Source organism: Styela clava, chromosome 13, assembly GCF_964204865.1.
Source record: "Styela clava chromosome 13, kaStyClav1.hap1.2, whole genome shotgun sequence".
NCBI lineage: Eukaryota > Metazoa > Chordata > Ascidiacea > Stolidobranchia > Styelidae > Styela > Styela clava.
The window spans coordinates 8,904,265-8,925,740 of record NC_135262.1 but is presented as its reverse complement, the minus strand read 5'-3'; the positions used below and the strand labels follow the sequence as shown (position 1 = coordinate 8,925,740).

At 34.1% G+C, this 21,476-nt stretch overlaps 3 protein-coding genes and 1 long non-coding RNA gene across 6 annotated transcripts; 3 read left to right on the top strand and 1 right to left on the bottom strand.

The window, feature by feature from the left end:
- Positions 1-8: 8 nt before the first annotated feature.
- On the bottom strand, positions 9-3,459 carry LOC120333077 (uncharacterized). 2 transcript variants are annotated; one of them, XM_039400428.2, is made up of 6 exons: positions 3,334-3,459; positions 2,735-2,920; positions 2,462-2,538; positions 2,292-2,381; positions 1,891-2,048; positions 9-1,746 (listed from the first exon to the last, which is right to left on the bottom strand). In XM_039400428.2, the coding sequence occupies exons 2-6, from the start codon at positions 2,895-2,897 to the stop codon at positions 1,704-1,706; spliced, it is 531 nt and encodes a 176-aa protein (XP_039256362.2). In that variant the 5' UTR covers positions 2,898-2,920; positions 3,334-3,459; the 3' UTR covers positions 9-1,703. The 2 variants fall into 2 exon arrangements, with proteins under 2 accessions (XP_039256362.2, XP_039256361.2); XM_039400427.2 differs by lacking the exon at positions 3,334-3,459 and having other exon boundaries at positions 10-1,746; positions 2,735-3,081.
- Positions 3,460-6,553: 3,094 nt separating this feature from the next.
- LOC120333107 (microfibril-associated glycoprotein 4-like) lies at positions 6,554-9,446 on the top strand. The gene is made up of 6 exons (XM_078119420.1): positions 6,554-6,617; positions 6,713-6,787; positions 7,490-7,629; positions 7,898-7,994; positions 8,279-8,375; positions 9,042-9,446. The coding sequence occupies exons 1-6, from the start codon at positions 6,554-6,556 to the stop codon at positions 9,361-9,363; spliced, it is 795 nt and encodes a 264-aa protein (XP_077975546.1). The 3' UTR covers positions 9,364-9,446.
- Positions 9,447-12,767: 3,321 nt separating this feature from the next.
- Positions 12,768-14,859, top strand: LOC144431273 (uncharacterized). Its single transcript, XR_013479901.1, has 3 exons — positions 12,768-12,928; positions 13,421-13,546; positions 13,977-14,859. It is a non-coding gene; the product is annotated as an uncharacterized LOC144431273 (long non-coding RNA).
- A 1,490-nt stretch (positions 14,860-16,349) lies between these two features.
- Positions 16,350-19,950, top strand: LOC120332737 (uncharacterized). 2 transcript variants are annotated; one of them, XM_039400052.2, is made up of 6 exons: positions 16,350-16,598; positions 17,052-17,288; positions 17,740-17,996; positions 18,303-18,449; positions 19,071-19,181; positions 19,595-19,950. In XM_039400052.2, exons 1-6 carry the CDS (start codon positions 16,460-16,462, stop codon positions 19,751-19,753), a joined length of 1,050 nt encoding a protein of 349 aa, XP_039255986.2. In that variant the 5' UTR covers positions 16,350-16,459; the 3' UTR covers positions 19,754-19,950. The 2 variants fall into 2 exon arrangements, with proteins under 2 accessions (XP_039255986.2, XP_039255987.2); XM_039400053.2 differs by having other exon boundaries at positions 16,351-16,598; positions 17,743-17,996.
- Positions 19,951-21,476: the final 1,526 nt, after the last annotated feature.

Below are 21,476 nucleotides of genomic sequence, written 5' to 3'. Positions count from 1 at the left end.
AAATTATATTGAAACATGCCGTGTTCAAACTGTTTGTCATTTACAAAATTTCTCCAATCAAATAATTCGACTTCTACAATTCAATTTCGTAAAACGCAACAAATTGCAGGTATTTGTTAAATTATACTTTTTAAATCTTAATATTAATGACGATTTCATGATAGAATCAATTACAATGGCATAATATAACTCTTATAGGAAGCAATTGTCGAATACTAGCAATTCACAAAACCATTTAAACTAGATTTCTCAATTTTATTTATTTTACAAGTTGTGATTTACAACTCAGAACAGGGCTTCCCAACGGTGTCCAGGTGAAGCCCCATGGGTATACAGCATAATTGCAGGGGGTTCACAGATAAAGTGCTAAATATATTAAATGAGTACATTTCATTGGAGTTGTTGCATTTTTCATATGTTGTTGGATAAACTGAAATAAACGAAAGAGCACCGAAAGTTGGATTAGGGGTCAATTGGATCTCGATGCTTGCGGATAATAAGCAGCCATAAGGTTCTCAATGTAACTTCTGTTAGTTTTTTTTTACCAATTATTTTTGTTAGAAAATTAAAAACTTGAATATATTTAATTAAGACTATTTGTTTTGGGTACTAGATATCCCGCGGACAGCCGGGGGACAAAACTGCCCCAATCTATGTGTGGTGTCTTAGGGTTTTGAATTGAAAAGAAAAATAATTGAATAAATCTATCTTTGCTACACTAAGTGATCATAGAATATTTAAAATTGGAATCGAAATTAATATGCAAACTTAGTACCAGAACCAAACAAAATGAAAAGCTTAAACGCGACAAGCAAGGGCCACAGGCATACCTTCCATCCAGTCCAATCAAATATGGTAATAATACTGATTACATTAAAACTGAATAGTTCTATCAAGACAGCAAGTGATTTACCTTGGACATCTCCAATGAACACTTGTGGGTCCATACGGCTTTAAAATAAAATTTAGGGGTTCAAGGCGAAAAAAGTTGGAAAGCCCTGACTTAGAAGAACAATCTTCTCTCACTGATGGTTGGCAAATAACTTATGAACACAATATTAAACCAAATTTGAATATACATTAAAGATACGCAACAAGACTACAAATTATAAACAAAAAATTATTAAATAAAATTGATAAATGCCTCACATTGTCAAGTGTAAAGTATAAAAAAAAATAATAATAAAAATTCAAGTCACGCAACATATTTAAACGCGATTAAAATCATTTGGACGTTTTATTAAAAAAAAATATCAATTGGCGATACATGTTTTAAAACTTTTTTATTTGTAAAGCACTCTATGCGAAGTTCAAATGTAAAACGATTCAAAAATGTAGCATGCATTGCACTCAGTCAATAAACGCATAAAAATTGTATGAATAAATAAACATAGAATATATGAGTAACTACCAGCAGTTTATTAAATTTCGTTCGAACATTAATTCTTAAATTTGAGTTTACCAACGTACTTAACGTCGTATATTTATCTGGTTCATAGATTATTGAAATATGCTAAATAACGCAAATTGGCCTTCTGTATCGGGAATTTTTATGGTAACATATCTAAATTATATTTTTACATTTGACCGAATGAAATACACGGCGACATTTCTGAATAAAAATGGAAACAAATATACACCAGAAATAATAAAATTGAAACAGTATAGATGAATGAAATAATTGAATAAAATATTGCTAATAACTAAAAATAGTCTTCGTTGCTCAAGTCCTCGTCGATGTAAGATCTGAAAATGTAATAACATAAGCTAAAATAAATTTTTAATTGAATTCAAATAGTACAATGAGATAGCGAAATGAATACGCAAAATGCTGCGATTCACTTAACCAACTGCAAAGGAAAAATTCATGAAAGTTCATTGTATTTGTACCTTCGTTGATATTGTAGGATTCTCCCTTGTCCTCTTGGCTCGTGTATGGTCTTTCTTCTTAATGAATCCAATCTCTTTTCCATGTCAACGTAAAAAATATTTCCATTCACCAAATATTTTCGATGACATATTGTATCCTGAAGGCGTAGACATGCGAGCTTCATCAGGAACATATAGAAAATAAAAACAGTTTTGAATAAAAATATTACAACATTAATTTCAACTCAAATAATAGTTCCAATGCATTTTGTGATTGAGTTCTGAAGATGACGTCAGATTGACTTCAGTTTTATATCAAAGGCGACTGCTGTCAAGACAATTTAAAACAAATTTAACAATCAGGCTTATATTTAATTAAGCACAATTTTATGAAAATAACCCTTTTCATTGGATAATCACACCTTTTCTTTAATTTCCAATGTCCACGACGAATCTTCTGAATCAAAAACAGATGTTTCTGAAAACAAACGTCCTCCGTTGATCTTCCACGACTGAAAAAATATTTTTATATTCAAGTAAATATTTTTTATGTAAGTAAATAGGTTTGAAATGATAAATCTAGAAAAAATACCTGTTGGCGAATCGCGTCTGACCAACTGATCCCAATCTTCTTTGCGTCTTCTTCGTCAGAACACATAGTAGATTGCACTAAAATAATATGGAAACATGTTATATTTGGCTAAATTTGTTAGATATTTCATTCTAGAGAAAGTAAAATGATAATAAGATAACCCAAAATACATGAAATCACATAATATTGTATTCAAGTATTCTCAAGAAAGTTTTGTTTCTTGGCCCGTCTCACATCTCTAAATTTAACTAAAGGCGATTATTTAGTATATACCTCTACGATGTATTTCCAGCTTTTCTTTTGTGTCCATTTCCGCGCTGCTGTCTTTGTCTTCTAATCTATCTCTCATTTGGTCTGCCTCTGTCTTTAACACCTTCCTTGCATCCTCAATCACCTGCTCAATCATTTCTTTCACCATCTCCATATCAATGACCATGACGTGATCACGAATTCCTTCATCTGCCAAAACATTCAATTCCGTCACATCATCCTCAACTAATTTACTTACCTCAATAACTTCTTCGCCATCTTCATCCTCTGATGAAAACTTAGAACAAGGGCAACCCATGTCACAATATATTAACTATGTTACTTTAAAATTAGAGGTAGTTAGTATTAAATCTAAAAAATATAGTGACAAAGGCAATTAGGACCATTGCGTAAGCAAGTATAGATTGGTGAGATGCACGGTACGACAATGGCTGGTCGCCTTTTTCCACATTTTATTTGATCTTTGCCATCTTCCGATATTGATAAAATTTCTCCAAAATTAAGACACAGTTCGAATTAATGTTGAACTTAGGTCTCACTGCCGGCACTACCAGTAATTTTAACTTAAAACAAAACTTTAGTTTTTAGATTTAAAACTTTACCCGAGGAATTACAAGGTTGTAAGAGCTAAATAAAAGTCATTCATCGTTTATTCTCCAAATTCAGGTTCTACAAAGTTAAAACGTCACTCTGCTGCCGAAAATCAACCTGCTGCCGCCGGATAAAAGTAAATCGCAAAATCCGATTGCTCAGGTCTCCAAGGAGATGGTATCCATCGCAACTCCATCAAATTCATTGTTACGTAATATTGATCATTCGGGTCAAAGTTCAAGATTCTGGTTGATTTGTCATGAAAACAAACCTATTCAATGAATATCAATCAATCAATCAATCGTTTATTTTGTCATCACAAAAAAACACGTTCAAACATGAAGTGACATAATGAATAAATTACAGTACGAATATTTATGTAATATAAAACATCGTTCTAAATTAAATAGAAAAATCATACAAATAAATGTGTTTGTCATAATTTGCATCATAATTTTTGCAAGAGCTACCTCGTTATTAGCCAATCATAAACGTTGCATTATAAGTTGTCATGCAGGATTATTAAGGCGTCATATACAGTCTAACCAGAGCCATTATATAACGGCTATGGTCTAACCATAGATTTTACATAAAAATTATGTTATGCATTGTCTCTGGTCTAACTATCGATCAAGGAATACTAGACATTTTGAAGTAGTGGTGCGGGAATGTGTTCGCTCACATTACTTCGATCGTGAGCTCTCCGTCTCATACGTGGTACAATAAATCTAGCAAACAATGCGAATGCCATACATACTGTCCTCAACCAAATCATAGTATTTCAATACCAGTTTTTTAGACCAGCTGAGAAATACATTGCGCTGCATATAGCAAAATTTTTCCCCAAATCCTATGAATCCCAAAACATTTCCGAAATATCGCGTTTTCCCGAAATTAAGACCCAAACTGAACTTTCAGAATGATATTAATATCAGCCCTCCTCTTAAAATAAGACCTAGTGGCCTAGTCGAGAGCACGAAATTGAATTTGAAAATTTATGAGTCTAGTGACTTGCAAGACATTCCAGAAAATGATGATATGGTCATTTTTGAATAATCTATGTTTAGCAGTTTTGTTTTAAATAAAATCGTGTTATTTAACAGTAAATGGATATCGGTTTTCATATTTTGTTATTTATCGTAATTTTGTTTTTGATAAATGAAAATAAAAAGCATTCCCTAAAAATAAGCCCTAGTGTTATTTTATGAAAGAAAATTGAAGTAAAACACTGTCTTATTTTCGGGGAAACACGGTATAACTCACAAATTTGAATTACATGACGTTTAATACGAAAAGGGCTATCCAACGTTTTGTCACATTTGTGTTGTTTATGTTAGGATTTTTTGTGTGTTTTAGCCGTGAAAAATCAAATTGTTTTGCAATTAATGAAGCTTTCAATTTCAAATACACAGCACTTGTAAAACACTGAAAAGTCGCTACCAAGCTATTACTCTTACACATTTTATGACTTTTTTTCTGAGTTCTGCGAGACCCGATTTGTCATCCCCAAATTTTGATTTTTATAGATCAAATCTATCATTTTATATTTTATTGCTATATTCAATTACAATTAGTTCACACAAAATGACCAAAAGAAATTTTGAAGCATAAAAGCAAACCGGCGTGGCATATTGTTTGCATTTATTGTTAATGCCTGTTACATTTAAAGTTAGCATCATTAAGTTACAAGTTACATTTAAAATAACATCACGTAGCAAAATCTCTATAACTCATAATATGCATCCTCTGGCACACTTCATGATTATCTAGCTAGATATTAAGCAAAGATTTGGTATTTCGCAAATTTGCACAACTATCGCGCAATTCCATAGCAGCAATCAACTTTGAGTAAATCGACTTATAAACCAAGTTTACACAATCACAGAATTAAAGCTTTGTTTAGTTTTTCAATTGCCGCTACCTTCCCGGGCTCTCTGAACAAATCATGAACGTTATATTATATGCAACAAAAACTTTTGAAAAATATTTTATTATTAAATTTTATTGAAATTGCCCCTCAGGTCCGCCAGATGGGTGAAAACCACTATGGAAACAATTCCTGTTGCACTTTGCCTGAACGTGAATATTATATATATATATATGGCTCTCATGAAAATAAACTAGTTGAGATCAAGATCATATTTCAACCCAGCATAACTTCAATGCATAAAAAACTTGAGAATTGTTGAGTACTTTGTAACGCTTCTAACATGAGATTGAATGATTACGTTTTTGTCCGCCAGAGAAGCAATATTAGCATAAACGATTCCAATAAATCCTACTCGATTTTCAGCTTCAACCACCAGTGAGGTAACATTAATATTTGTCAAATCCAGTGCGTAAAAATGAAAAATAACATTTTCCGAGTATTGAAAACAGTCGCACATTATGTATATATGTTAATATAGAAATGCCTTAAACCCCAATCGCCAATTTAAATCAGGTCAATTTGCCCTGTTGCACGCATTTGAGTTGTTTTAACATGTCCATCCATCCGCGTGGGTATGACTCGTAAAATGAGGGCATGCTACAATAACGTTGAGAATGTTAATGCAAAATATTGAGATTGGATATTTTATTTAGCAAGGCTTATACTGATCCCAAATTATATTAGTTGACAAAATTATAACTGATATTTGATCGTGTTAAAAAGGCAAAAAAAACAGAATTTTATTTTGAAAATATTGTCAGAGGAGGGAAAATATACGTTTAAACAGCTTATAATAAATCTCGAAAAATTTCGCTAACCTGTGAAATTTGAAAACCACTGCTCATTGCGATATATGCGATACCGCTTTGATTTTTAGTAATATGCAGAAACGCGAGTGTGCTATGATGTTATCGAGTCGCTCTAACTATTTAATATATATACTTTAGGTGCAACTGAAAAAGTGAGACGTACATAATCTACACAGCATTATCTTAGAATAATTTTGGTAATGCTTAGAGGAAGGAAGTGGAATAAACATGAGTGAGAGTGTATATATATATACCTAGTTTCATACAGCCCGCAAACTCTAAAATCTATCTTGCAACTGCATTGGAACTTAATTGATTTTGAACAAAGAATTGTGTCTAAGGAAACTTTTATATAATGGGATAAATATGTGATTTGTTTAAAAGTTCCCAAAGTTATTCTTCATCGAATATTAGAATGATTAAACAGTAAATATCAAAAATTTTAATATCTACATTAGATGGTTGCAACCTCTCTTGTAGGAAACTAAGGAAATGGAGATCACTTTCACTGTAGTTGTTGTTTTGCTTACATTTACGATGTCAATTAACAGAACAGGTAAGTGAAGTTTTATACTTTTGCATGTTATTCTATCAATGAGAAATTTATATAATTCAATTCTCGATCTTTCATTCACCTATTTATACATGTAGATGGAATCTGCGTCCACAAGTGGAAAAACGGTCGTTTCGTATCCGAAGGTTTTTGTGAAGATCCTGATGAAGAAGGTAAATATTCTCAAAATTATATTAAAAATTTCTATTTCGATTCTACAATTATCGCCTCATTTTTTCGATCCTCAATATAATTTGATCATTTTCTTTATTATTTATAAACGACTTTTTCGTAACAATTTGATAGAACCTGAACCTAAAGTTTAGACACGAGTTCAAAAGTAATGTAGTAAAATATAGTCTATAATTAAGCTGTAATTAACAAGTAAAGTTTCGGAATAATTTCATCTGGTTTTTCCCAAACTTATATTTGTGTTGAAATATATAATTTTGCAATTTCCTATTTTGTAAAATATTTTCATTGTTTTACAGAAATAATTACTTACCTAAAACTAAGAGCTGCATCTGCCAAGAGAAGAGGTAGTTTTGAAACTATAAATCGTTGGAAAACTTTGGTTGATGTCGGAACAATAAATCAAGTTACTTTTTAACCACTTTATAAATCGCTTTCAAATTGTCCGTAGTTGGAGATAAATGTGTTTTCCGCAGATCAAATACTATTATAATTATTTCGTAGTTTCTCTAATCTCGCTTTGCCCCGTTGTATAATCCTATATTTCTAATATGAAACATTACACCCACGAGTAAATTTTTGCGAGTATAAGTCGTTTCATTAAAAATATATATACACACATTTTCAATTTGTAAGTATTTCAATCCTTGCTTATATATATATAATTTTAATTTTCTTCCTAGATAAAGGATCGTATTGTGATAAATTATTTCAAAGAGATGCAAAAATATGGAATGGAACTGGCGGGGTTTTCAAGGGTGATGACATCTTTGGGAAAAAAGATGTTTATTGTGATCAAACCACTGATGGAGGAGGATGGCTGGTATGTATATTCTATATAAATTTTAGGGAAATATCAAGTGAAAACAGTTATATATTAATACTAAATTGTAATTTGGATATATGAGACATTCTACCTATATAACGACAAACAAAATGTTGTAGGAGGGGACACGATTGACTTGTGTTTACAAACTTTCCCACCTGATAATTGTGAATGTATGCTATAAAAGTAATAAAATGTTCTTGTTCTAATATTATCCTACTAAGACATCTGCATAATAAGGTAATCATGTACTTCATTACATTAGGTATTTCAACGTCGAATGAATGGCTTAGTCAATTTCCATCGTGATTGGAGTGATTATGTAAAGGGATTCGGGGAAACGCCGAGTGAGCATTGGCTTGGTATGATAGCATTGTACAGCTTAAACAAATTTTGAATCACTGTTTCGCCGTAGACCAGGGTTGGCGAACAACTGATCCGCCGGTCATGAAGGGACTCACCAAGCACCACTTTAATGCAAAAAAACGTACTAACATATCTGTGATAAAAATCAAACTTGATAAATTGAACGTCTCGCGTGAAATAATACAATTCTCTACTCGTAGCATAGAAATCGGATTACTAAAGTAAACATCCGACAATATATCATTTTATATGTATGTTTTGATAAATTTAACTCTTGTAGGTCTTGAAATTTTGCATCAATTAACTTCTTCCAACAGCTACGAACTGTTGATTAACATGAAGGATTGGGAAGGAAATAAACGCTACGCAAGATACTCGTGAGTTTATCGATTAAATATTGCATTGACTAATACATATTTCTATTTCATCATGCCTATTAAACATTTTACACTCATTGGAATCTATTTGAATCACCACTTTACAAACAGACAGTAATTGATAGATGTGGGTGAAAGAACATTATAAACGTTTCTAAATCTATATAATATATGGGTGTGTCTTACGGGTGTGTCTTTTTTGGACCGTGCCAAACACTGCTGGACAACATCAATGACAGGAAATTGCGATTTTTGGGGCATGTCGCCAGAACAGAAGGCCTAACAAAAGACTTGCTCTTTGGTAAAACCCCTGGCAAAAGAAGACGTGGGAGACCAAAAACAAGAATGTCAGACAACGTGAAGGACATCGCAGACATAAGCATGCTTGAGTTACTCAGAATGGCACAAAACCGGAAACAATGGCGGCGATTCGTGAAGAGTGCCACGGCTGGTCAGTGATGACCACCCCGTCAGAGAGAGAGAGTGTCTTACGTAATAGTTAATTGTTATTTGTTCGATCGTAAATTTATAACTAGTCCAACAGCAGTTTATATGTGAAATTTTCTGATACAATAGAAAAGACTTTCAATGTTTGAACTAGTTTTTATATAAGAGTGGTGATAAATTTGCCGATACTTGGGTAGATTGAATGTTTTTTAAATTCAGGAACTTCCAGGTAGGAAACGCAGCATCCCATTACATCCTCTACGTGAGTGGATACTCAGGAAATGCGGGTGATTCATTTTCTTCACACAATGGATTCTATTTCAGTACAAAAGATAGAGATAATGACAATAGCGGTGTCAATTGTGCAATGTTGTATAAAGGAGCCTGGTGGTACAGATCGTGTCATTCTTCCAACCTTAACGGCCATTATTTTATTGGAGGAAATCGTGATTCTTACGCTGATGGCATAGAATGGGAAACCTGGAAAGGATTTTATTATTCACTGAAATTTACAGAAATGAAAATAAGAATAAAGTTGTGAATTTATACTACCTCATAATATGACTTTTAACAGAAGCTTGTCCAAAGTCATTGGTATGCAGTGCCACGTTAGATAATGATACCAGAAAACAAGAGAGCCATGCTCAAATATATGGACACGTAGCGCCACATAGTGGCAAATTCTGGTGATGTCATGGCGAACAAAAAAACGAATCTCATTCAGCTCCCCCGAATATTTAAAATAAATAAAGGTAATAGCCTTCTAGCGAAAAATTTAATCTTTGAGCACTGAAGCGATTGGTCCACTAGTCAAGGAGAAAAGCGATTTTTTTCTGTGACAAAAAACAACAACAACATAATAACAAAACGTTATGTCCACTAACGTGTTCAATAAATAAAATCATTCAATATATATTATAGAAGAATAAACAGAATTTCAGAAATTTTCTCCTATCTCCATTATTCATAATCAATAACTTGTATACATATTTTCTATTTATCTGACAATTGAAATGTATCTTTATATATATCTCACGAGGTGATAAGATTGTAACGCCGTGTGAGGTACGGGACACAAATGTGAAGTACTTGGATGCAGCGGACATTTAGGGTATATTATTCATACATGAACAAAACGAAAGAAAATCAATCGTTTCCTTAATTACTTTGTAGCCAAACGTTAATGCATAATTAACGTTATATTATTCTAATGTCATTAAAATTGTTGAATACTACGAAGTAAATCTTCTTATAAATAATCTATGACGGTTTTGCGAGGTCTTTCTAAAATAATATTATTGACAAAAAAATCAGACTATAGAAATAACATGAGCATAAATCATAATTTATGTTGACTCTTACTCACCTAAAAACAATTATATACTTAACAATAGTTCATCAATTTAAAAGGTATTTTTCATTTGAAATTCAATTCCAAACGAGTGTTCTAAATCAAAAGAAATATCATAGAATTCCATTTGTTTTTTAAAGGGCAGATTGGCTGCAAGCGACGTTTAGAATGGTGTTGTTTATAAACTTTATATGATATACAATGCTTGTATGAGTCGCTCGCGATTCGCGACGACATACAAGGTCGCGGGTATATGGAGAGTTGTATAGACTTGCGCCTTCGGTTCGATGTCAAAAAATGACCGGGGGAGACCTATATGTAGGCTTACCATACGTCCCGCTTTAGGCGGGAAAGTCTCGCATTTTAGGGTCTTGTTCCGTCGTCCCGACAAGTCAGGCAAAAGTCCCGATTTGGCGTTCAGCGATCCAGCATAATAAACGAACATTACCAATTATTAATTAACATGTTCTCGTTACTGTTGTTGCTGTGTAGCTCAGCGCCAGCCTACTCACTGAAAGAGAATGCGTTATTTTGTTTGTTTCGTTGTTTCCCGCTAACATTGTTAGCGAACGTATCACATGTAACACCAATACTAATTGGTCCTGTTCTGACACTTATGTGAATGTAACATTGAACAACGTCTTTTTGAAGAAGGTCTTATCTACAGAAAAGCATGCTTGGGCGAATAAGCAAGTTATCAATGCTAGAAAACGGCAGGCTGATTCATTATTATTTCTTCCTTTTACTGTACATAAAAAATCTAAATTCGAATTATTTTTGTATCCTTAACGTCAATTCCTTTCCATCTTTCGAACTGAACCCGATACTCGGACAGAGAATATGCGCATGAACTCTCGATGACAATGAAGACATCCAGGATGGTTTTAAATGTATGCGTATGTAGTATAATCGGAAAATGTGAAGTTACACAATCACATGTAAGGAGTAGTTGTCGTTGGAGGCGTCCCGCTTCGAAGTCCCAAACATTTGGTAACCCTATCTATATGGTAAATATATGCTCCTCCAAACCTCGCTTTCGCTATTCGTCTTTGTGATATTCTATTTTTTCATCAACAAATTTGAATTAATTCACCTACACTCTTACATCTTTACCAAAGTTAGATGTCCATATGAAAAAGGTTAAAACCGGATAGTACTTTGCTAAATTCAACTTGTCAGATGCGTATTTTTAACTCGAATTTGGAATAGAAGCAGAAAACACTATCGTTATAACCCTATATAGTTTTATCAGATAGACTCTATTAGTCTAATAGGTATGTTTTAGTGGTGTCTAGATTGGCTCATTTTCCACGTTATATGATATCACATTTATGAACCGAGAGTCGCTGGAAGTCTGAATCTTTTTTCACTGGTAACTGCCACTCGTAACCTACGTTGGGATTTTTAATTTCATAAATCTAAAAACTAAATTCAAGGATTTAATATAATTAATATAATATAAATAATTTAATTTTGGATTTGGGGACCAAATTAGGCCTTTATTATTCACTTTGAAGCTAATCATAGTACTGCAAAACTGCTTGGTATTGTTAATATTATGGTGTATTTTAACGATATTATAGTAATTCTAATTTCATAATTAATTTATGAGAGACACAAATTTCTTTACAAATTTAAATATAGAAATTACAGTACCATCGTTGTACTACCTAATAATACTCACAACAACAAACAGTTTGACAGTCTTATGGTTAGAATTAAAGTAAATATTTGTCCACAATTCTGAATACCTCAATTTTGTTGCCAGTCATTGGCATATTGTAAATTAGTCAGCTTGAAACGCCCATTTTTTGGCTTCATTGCCGAAATGATACGAAGAAAACTAGGACCACTTAAGTGTTGAATACCTTAATTTTTTCTTCCTATCTTTACAACATTCATTACTATTATTCCATGACCTTTTGTACGGAGTTCCCGCCAACGCTTAAAATAGGAAAATTAGAAATTATCCAGTTAGAGTTAGGAATGCAGATTGCGCTGGAAATTCGAATTTTTAAATCATTTCTAACCCTAACCCCAACTGGATAATTACTATTTTGTTATTTTAAAACGTGACAGAGTGTTTTTCGCAAATATCACACTTTTGGATTAGTGGTGGGGGCTTTGTACAAAAGGTCCCAACTTTCATGTAAAGATCCGAATTCCACGGCATTGTCGAATTGATTCGATGGCTTTGGTGTCATTTCCATCACAACAATAGGGAGTCATTTATCCGATTAGGACTGGATTCGAAAAGTACGTCGGATATCCCGAGATATTTTATTTGTAAAAAACGTCAGTATATCAAAATAAAAATTTCATAACATGTATGGAAATTTCGTATTTCTGAAGTAGTTGCGATATTACGTGACATTACACCATGAAGTTATTTTGCATTCAATATGTCATACAAACTACTGTTATTTATGTTGATATTGACCAAGTGTGTGCGCCACATAATATCCATGAGTTAAACTTGGACTGTTGGCCCGGAGGCACTCAGGTTAGTGCTCCGTGGCAAAACGACGCGTCAGAACTGAGTGCCGTGTGCAAATTCAAACATAGACTCGTGAATTTTCGCGCGGCTCTCAATTTCTACGCGAGTGCCGTGTGCAAAGCTAGGCAATAAAAAGCCACGCGCATTGGGGATCTCACAAACAGAGCATATTTTGAAAGCAAAAGTAAACCTGCTGTAAGCTTTTTGAACCACTGGGAAAGAAAACCTCAATTGAAATGGATCCATGCAATTGCGCAGGTACGAATTTAGTTTTGTATATTTTCCATTTAAGACGTACGATTATTTATCCCACCTAGTTGTAGTTAATATGCTCTTTCTGTGCCAATTCATGTTGAAATAGAATTTTTGTTTATTTACAAAACGAATTTTCAAGTGACTTTTTTATGAGAAGTCTTGTAGTTGTGACAAGCAAAGAAGGTTATTCAAGGCAATGGAGTTGGTTATTCGCATTATAATAATTTGGATTTATACTACATGACCATCTTATTCTGAGGTTAAAATTGTTATCAATAACATTTCCACAGATCTAACCTGGGTATATTGAGAAATATGAAAGTGACGTCCACACTGTCGCTAGGTTGTATTATAAATAGAAGAAGTATGTTAAGTATGGTTCTGCGGTAAGCACTCTGCAACTTACAGAGAAACACGCCGTCTTTCAGCAACCAGTCAAGTTTCGTGTGCCAAAACAAACATCCAATAATTTTAAACACAATCTTTATTTTGCAGAAACCGGCACATGCCATTGCGACAAATGTACAGACTGCACCAAATGTAAATGCAATCCAGAGACTTGCAAATGTTCACAAGCGAAAAAAAGTTGCTGTCCAAAATAAAGAGGGGCGGCTTTGTTCGGTGAATATATTTCCATTTTTCATAATATATTTTTAATTAGCATTACCCTAAGCCAAAATCTCATTAATGATTAACGTGATATCAATCTCATTTTAACTTAGTCTCAGAAGGACATTCGCATAAAATTCAGTTCGTAACTAAAATCACCGAAATCAGACAACCACGGAGATCACATACCGAATTAGCACCCAATAAAATTTTCCATTTTTTCCCGACATTATAATACGTATTTTATAATCAGATTTTCCGAAAAAGGGAAAACTTTTCCCACAAATCTTGTTTGGTTTATCTTTGGCATCTAATCTTCATTCGTCAACAATACCAATCAGCTCGGTTAGATACATGATCGCAAACTACTGCCTGATGTCAAAATACCAAGGTTTTGCGTTTAAATAGTTTTTGTTTTAAATTATACCCTTTTTTCTTTCAGATTGATTCATCGTTGGTGTATATATATTTTCTTCGTTTTTATAATCAAAGTGCATATTCGCTCATCGTATAATTTGTGATATTAATATTGATTTGTGAATTGTAGGCGCGGTTGCTTTCAGCTCAATAAACGCTTGTCTCAGTCATGACAAAATCCAATAATTTACCCAAAGAAAGCAATGTGTATTTCATATAGTGTAGACTTGAACATTAATCATAGTCAGAAAAGTAAAGAAAACAGTTTTACTATATGAAGAACTTTGTCGGTCCACCTGCCAGACGTCAGTTTCTCAAAATGTCAATTTTGCAAACAAAAAATTCTGATTGATATTAACGTCAACAATTCGATAGTATCGAGAATTACTTTTTTGCATTGTATTGGAATATTCTATTATTTTCGATATCACTTATTATTGATTGGGTTTCTACAAGACCAACTACTTTTTCGTTTGTCTTCTATCCTTTTGTGTCGGTGGATCCGTCTGCATATAATGCAAGGATGCTGTAGCAAGAGTAAAGATAACTATCCTGAGTAATTCAATAGTCTTGCTAATTTGAAATATGTATGTCTGAGGAAGTTTGACCTTGGTCAGACGAAATGTTACAGAAATATATTTGTGTTGTTAGTGTACAGCAAGTCTATTGAATTACTCAGAATTACTTATTATTTGTTGAAAATTTGTTTCATCGATACTTTCAAACAGTCTTTTCGGAGTTTCGAGAGCTTAGCAACAGTCATTCATAGGTTAATTGACAGTCATTGTACATTCATTTAGTTTAGTGGATATAACTTTAAACGCCACTAATGAGCAATGTAAATAGTGCGATGTAATGCTTTGCTTGTAATACAAATACAATAATTAATACACTGCAAAATGCTGTTGCGCTTGGGTTGTTGCACGTTGAGAAATAGGTGCAGAAGAAACAGAATTAATTGCTTTATCATAATTTCAGTAGTAGAACAATTCGGTCTATGACGTGTGCTAATTTTTCTCGGTCCTCGGAGCCTTATCATTTAGTCGGGTGTTCATTTAGTCGGGTGCAATCTCAAATGATCATCATTCCCCGATCCAAATTTGACGAGTTTTTTACGCTTTACGCACGGTTCCGGACGAGAAAAAACTCTTCATCGACGTCCCCTTGCACATAAATGCTTTTGCCATAGGGAGAATACGCGGAAATATAGTTCACCGACGACCTAAATACCCACATCATGTCATCAACAATCGACTCAATGCAACTATGCCCAGAGCAGAGGTTTATTTTTGCTGACATGTCCACCGAAGACACGAGTCGTCTTTTGAAGAAATTATAGTAAATACTAATGAAAAATTTGACTGGGAGTGAATCTAACAATAAAGTCTTGTAAAATCTAGGAAATATATAATAAGTGAGAACTACTATCTATAGGGAAACTTGTCGACAGTATAGTTTTCTTTTGAATAGTTTTTTTTATTTTTTGATTGCATTTCCAAACTTACTACTTTTTCGACCATACGTGCTTGAAACACACACACTGCATTCTCTGTTATTTTGGATAAATGAGGCAGGCCAGACCAAAAATCGTTGAAATAAAATTGCATCGCATCATCTTGCACTTGGCATTGTTAAAGCGAAAAGGTATAACAGTAATGTAGAGTCGAATTAAAGTTCCAAACAACTCCGACTTCTGACTTCAATCAATTAGAAAACTGACTCCCCCATGTTGATGACGGAAATTTTAACTCCGAATCTAACTTTCAAATTTAACTTTAGATTTCGCCTCCAACATAACCAAATTTCGACCACGAAAGTTTAAAAATTCGTTTTTGGTTAAACTCGAAATATGATAATAGCCATATATATATATGTATGATCATTTGCGTATTATTTTTTATTTAAACTCTAAATATAATTTGGCAGTGGTAATTAAATTCTTTACTATCCCTATTTTGTTCAACCTTCCTTACTACAAAGGTTTATTTGTAAGCGAAGGATGCCCATTCTGAAAAAAGGGGGCCATTTTTCAAAATTGACCAATTTTCATCAACCTGTTGGAGACCCTGTGTTGCAGTTTTTGAGAACCAAATTACACAGCAGCTGGGTATGGAGAATGGCTCCCCATTAGGCATCAATTTTTATTATAAAAATTATATTTGTAATCCCGCTCAATTGTAGTAGCGTAACATGATTGTTTCAGGGAATTAAATGATACGTCTCCTCCATATTATCAACCAACAAAAAAAAATTACTGGCTTTTTTGAATTTTACAGTTTGTACAGTACAGCGACTGTACACGGACAATGATGAAGGATTGAATGCAAATCAATTTAAGATTAATAATTACTACACCACGCTTGTTTAGAGTTGTTTCTGTATGGTTGTTTTGGTCGATTCTCGAGCGGCGCACCACATCTAGTTTTCGTTCGTTTGGCGGTATCGTTCTGTTTCTTCTGTTAGATTTAGGTTATTTACGTTATGTTATTTTGATACTTTTATGTTAATATGGCTACGGCAGTTTCAGAAAGCAGTTTATCAGCCGAAATCTCAGAAAGCCTGTTACAGTGTCCAATCTGCCATTCAGCGTATGTAAAACCAAAAGTGCTGTCATGTCAACATTCTTACTGCGTAAAGTGCTTGAAAGGTATGTGATAAAACTGATGTACACCGTTTTAAGCCCGGGACCACTTGTAACACGCCATAAATAAGCAAGAATAATTTCTGTGAATGATATTTTCAATTGTGATTTCTTGTCTTTTATTATAAAATCTCTTAAAATGAGAAAATAAGAAATCCCAATTCTGTGGATAACTGCATTTTGAGTGAATTTTTTGAAGGAATCGAGAAGCTTTAAATTTGATTGCTTATAAATTGAGAGTTGGATAATTATCATTGAAATATGGAGCGTTTCGTACTCAATGGTCGTCCAGGTATTTTATAGTTTATTATTTTCACTCAATATGTCCATGCTGAGAATAAACCTATTGCCGCCGTCGTGACCCACGGCGTCGATCATAAATCTCTGTATAAGCAGCCATGAATACGTAAGAACAGACATTTTTGCCCATCATTACAATAAAAGTCAACTCCATTTTAGGATGGCTTCGAACTAGAAGTAAGAAGACCAATAAAGTGAAATGTGCGGTTTGTCGCAAGCTCACTGTACTACCGCAACAAGGAGTCGAAGGACTGCCGGAAAATTACGCCATCAAAGGATTATTAGCAATGCTAAAGCACCGAGAAAAAGAAGTGAAATCTGACAAAGTAACGACTTCAAAAAAAGGTCTCGTGAAACCTGCCACTAAAACGACACTAAAAGCCAAGCCTAAAACAGGTAAGATTATGATAGCTTCTTACTGTTGCAAGTTTTGTATGGGATACAAATAGTTCGTATATACAAAACTTTTGCTTGAGATTTCGGCTGATTTTAATAAAACGACATTGTAGACATTTGTAGCAGTAACCTAATTTTTTTCCATGTAGGCCTGTTTATTGAGTGCTGTACACGACAGAAACAAAAACAACACTGAATTATGTTGCTTATTGTGTCTCGGTCCGGGAGTAAGTAATGTTTCCGCGTATTTAAAAGGCGGACTTCAAAACGTGTACAACCATCTTCTAACAAAATATCATTCTATATGTAAATCTAATTACCTAACCAACCAAATGCGTGGTATATGACTGGGCCGTATAGAACATGCTTTTCGTACCAGAAAAAACATTCTCAAACGATAAATAGTCGCATTCGCTGTGGTATACCATTCCAACTGTGATTTTATTTGAAGCAGCCCCGACATCTAGTAAGGAAATTGCGAAAAAAGTTGCTGAAATGATGAGCTCAAAATGCAATGCGGAACCGAAGAAGGCAGCCAGTTCAAATGCTGAGAAAGGCAAAAAGACAGCAGCTTCTGCAAAACGACAAGATAAAAATGCGAATGTAATGAGACAAGAAAAGAAAACCGCAGAAGAAAAACAGCAAACATCTAGCAGCGACACATCTAGCAGCGACGAAGAGGATTCATCCGATTCCTCTGATTACAGTGTGAGATGTTTGGCTTAATTTAGTTTTGACGAATTCAGGGTGCTATAAAATTTCGATAAATACTCCGTTTGGGGTCATTGAATACCGAAACTTGTACAAAGTGTTAGAGCGAACCAAACAAATCAAATTGAAAACCTTATTTGCTAGGTTGGACGGAGAAGGCAATTTATTACAGGGTTATAAATACGATTGTCCTATAATATAGCAATAGTTGAGAAAGCTGTTCATCGGTTTGTATATTTTACGTAAGTGTAACATAGTCTTCCCCATTTTACATTTCAATCGAACAATCTCAATTTTCTTCAGTCTTCCGACGAAGAGAGTGAAGATGGAAGTTGTTCAAGTTATGATTCTGATGATTCTTATAGTGATTCCTACGAGTCGTCAGATGACAAAGATGTCCCACCTACACCGACTATTAAGATGTATGGCGAAATTAAAGTAGGAGTGGAGGTAATGGTTATAATGGTTCGTTTCCTGTGAATATAATTTACTTGGTGCCGAAGAGAATATTACAAGCGCGATGGGGACAACTGTAGGCCTACATTAATCAAATTCAATGTTAAAGGAAAATCTTGGTGAATTATCTCCGCGCATCAAAAACTTCTACAGTTTGTAAAAGCTTTTCACATATTACACGTATATTCAAGACTTAGGCACGAACCTAGTTCAATAAATAAAAGGAGCTGTAGCAGCTAGCAGGGTGGGCAAGGTTTTTGAATCGATGGCCAAAAATTTTGCCTATCTAAACTGGCGAGCCATGTACGTTTACGATATTTACAGTGTTACAAAAGCAAAAGTGGAAAACAATGCCTTGTGACGAAACTAAATTTAATTGCACTTTCAACAAATTCCGGAGGTATTTTAGCTAAAACCAAACTTTGTTGTTAGTTTGGTTGTCGCAGCATCGGGCGGGCCAGATTGAATTACCCAACGGGCCGTATCAGATGCCCATATCAGAGCTTTAGTGGGTTTCAGTTGAAACAATCTTTTGGGTTGTAAACAGCACTATTTTTAGACTAAAGCATTTAGTTGAAAGGTATAATTTTAATAATATGTGACATTTCACTCAAGGTGTACGTCTTCAATCGTCGTGGAAAAAAATTCCCTGGAGTTGTGAAGCTTCTTGAGAGTTGTCAACTAAAACATCTTACTCAACCTCGCATGTTTGCTGGTGTTGAGCTGGTGAGAAAGAATTTATAATGAACGGTTACAAAATACGCTTCCATTGTCCGTTGATAGATTAAATTTCTGTTGCCGATTCATCAACATTTTAGGAATATTTGAACATGCTGATGTTAGGAGACTGGCTGGTTGGCACTCGGTAGTATGGTATTTTTGATACGGAAACTGTTTTGGTAAATGTTTGTTGATATCACTAAAACGTGTCCAGTAAATCTCATTTCTGAACATTTTTGATCAAATAGTTTTTTCGCACAAACCAACCGCTAGTTTACCATTTAAGCCGCAATATCCCCCGATAAAACACTTCTCTTGTTCAGCATCTCGGATGGCTTTTTGTAGTTTATTTGTACATTTTGCCTCTGAGATCATGAATAGGCTTTGATCTCTTTTTCACAACCTGATATTTTGTTCAGGAAAAGAAAAACTCCAGCCTCATCACTGAAGACATAGACGATATTGACGATTCCTATCTTTCATTCTGGCTAGAGGAAAACGGCAATCCCCGCACTGTTGTCCGTGCAGATGACTGCTTCCCAGTTTCACTTGTTAATAGTTTGATGGACTTTAAGTAAGTAGTTCGCATATGTTGATTTTGCAAAAGTAGGAAGAGCATTGGCTGAAATATGAATGGCGTTCTTGGTCCCAATGAATATATATATATATATACTATTATAGCATCACGTGGTTGTATCGCATACTCATGGCTTGAAGTGTATTTTTGTGAAAATTATGAATGGCAAATTAAAAATAAAAACTGGTATTTGTGTAATTGCTTCGTACTTTTGTTGGTTATTTCGATGATTGCTGTTCCTTCGTGCCGCCGTTCAAGTAGCGAAGAAATAGTAACGGAATGAATACTTCGAGGCTCATCATTATTCTGCATATATTTATGGTTTGTGCGATTTCTGGCTGGTTGTGGCAATCTGTCATCTCGCTCAAATTATTGCTACTTCATAGGCTGAAAGGTTTTATATCGTGTCCCATTGGCACCGAAAATAGTAAACTAACGAATATTTTTTAAATTTATCGATGTAGCTGTCTCTATACTGTGATTTTAAACATAGCATTCGGTTTAACGAAGAAAAATTATCTCTTCGCTAATTTCGCATTGTTGGGGTGAGCTAATCCTAAAGATTGTTTTATTTTATTTCATCATCGAAATGGGCTTTTTTTGGAAACTATAGTTCCAAGATGTGACTACAGCATAAAACTTGTGAGGCCATTACAAAGTTGGAACTGACAGACAACGATGATTGCCACGTTGTTGGAAGGGAATACAATAAAGCTGTTCCCGCAAGTGAAATTGGTAGGCTGAAGCACACTGTGTTGTAATAATTGGGCGTGTGCCTACCATTGAACATCGATAAAAATTATAATATATTGCAGCATTGACCGTATTTAGCTGAACCATCGATTCATTACCCAATTCACCTTTATACATTTACTGTTAAAGTTGATTTTATTATTTATATTGTGACAGACAAATATTTTAAAGCGACAGAACAAGAGAGGTGATTTGAATGGAGAATATTATAGAAAAAATGCACATATATATATATATATATATAGTACAAGAGACATATGCTTAAATATATGGACACGCAGACCAATTCCCCAAAAATCATATGCGGTAACTTTCCAGTAGCTGTATTGAGGTACCGTGAGGGTTCAGGGACTGTCATGGCTTTTCCAGGTCATGTGGCAATGATCCGTTTTTCATAATTGAGTTTTAACATGAATTGAAATACCACGTGATATCGATGATTTATTCTTCCAATTTCAATGAGAATTTAAATACCAAGTGATCTGAGTCACTTCTGTATTACCAGGACAAAGTGAAATACAAAATCATATATATGCGGTGCGGTAACTCACCAGAACCGTACATGCAGAGGGTAGATGTAGACCAAATTTCGGGTGAAATATAAGATCTCATAAGATTCATATAAAATTTAGGAATAAACAAAAGTAATAGCCATTTAGTGAAAAACACAATCTTTGCCCACTGAATATTTTAAAGCAATTGCTCCAGTAGTCAAAAAGAAAGGCGATTTTTTTCATAACGATACGAAGAAAAATTAGAACAACAACAAAAATACCAAAACGATCCATAGTCCAATAATATCACTCACTACCTAATCATTGGTCACTGATCCGAGTGGGAATTGGTTTCCAGTTTCTTCGTTTCTTTATTATAAAAATAGCCGACTTCTTTCCTCTGTTTCTCTTTAAATTACCTGCCTCTTTCTTCTCTTCTGACCTTGGAAAAACATTTTGGCGCGTGCCACATTTCAG

Coding starts and splice junctions, on each gene's coding strand:
- LOC120332737 (XM_039400052.2), top strand. CDS start 16,460: ATGGCTACGGCAGTTTCAGAAAGCAGTTTATCAGCCGAAATCTCAGAA. Junction 17,289..17,739: donor AAAAGCCAAGCCTAAAACAG/GTAAGATTATGA, acceptor TTTTATTTGAAG/CAGCCCCGACATCTAGTAAG. Junction 17,997..18,302: donor CCGATTCCTCTGATTACAGT/GTGAGATGTTTG, acceptor AATTTTCTTCAG/TCTTCCGACGAAGAGAGTGA.
- LOC120333107 (XM_078119420.1), top strand. CDS start 6,554: ATGGAGATCACTTTCACTGTAGTTGTTGTTTTGCTTACATTTACGATG. Junction 7,630..7,897: donor CTGATGGAGGAGGATGGCTG/GTATGTATATTC, acceptor TCATTACATTAG/GTATTTCAACGTCGAATGAA. Junction 8,376..9,041: donor AAACGCTACGCAAGATACTC/GTGAGTTTATCG, acceptor TTTTAAATTCAG/GAACTTCCAGGTAGGAAACG.
- LOC120333077 (XM_039400427.2), bottom strand. CDS start 3,029: ATGGGTTGCCCTTGTTCTAAGTTTTCATCAGAGGATGAAGATGGCGAA. Junction 2,539..2,734: donor GCTGGAAATACATCGTAGAG/GTATATACTAAA, acceptor ATATTATTTTAG/TGCAATCTACTATGTGTTCT. Junction 1,747..1,890: donor ATCCTACAATATCAACGAAG/GTACAAATACAA, acceptor TTACATTTTCAG/ATCTTACATCGACGAGGACT.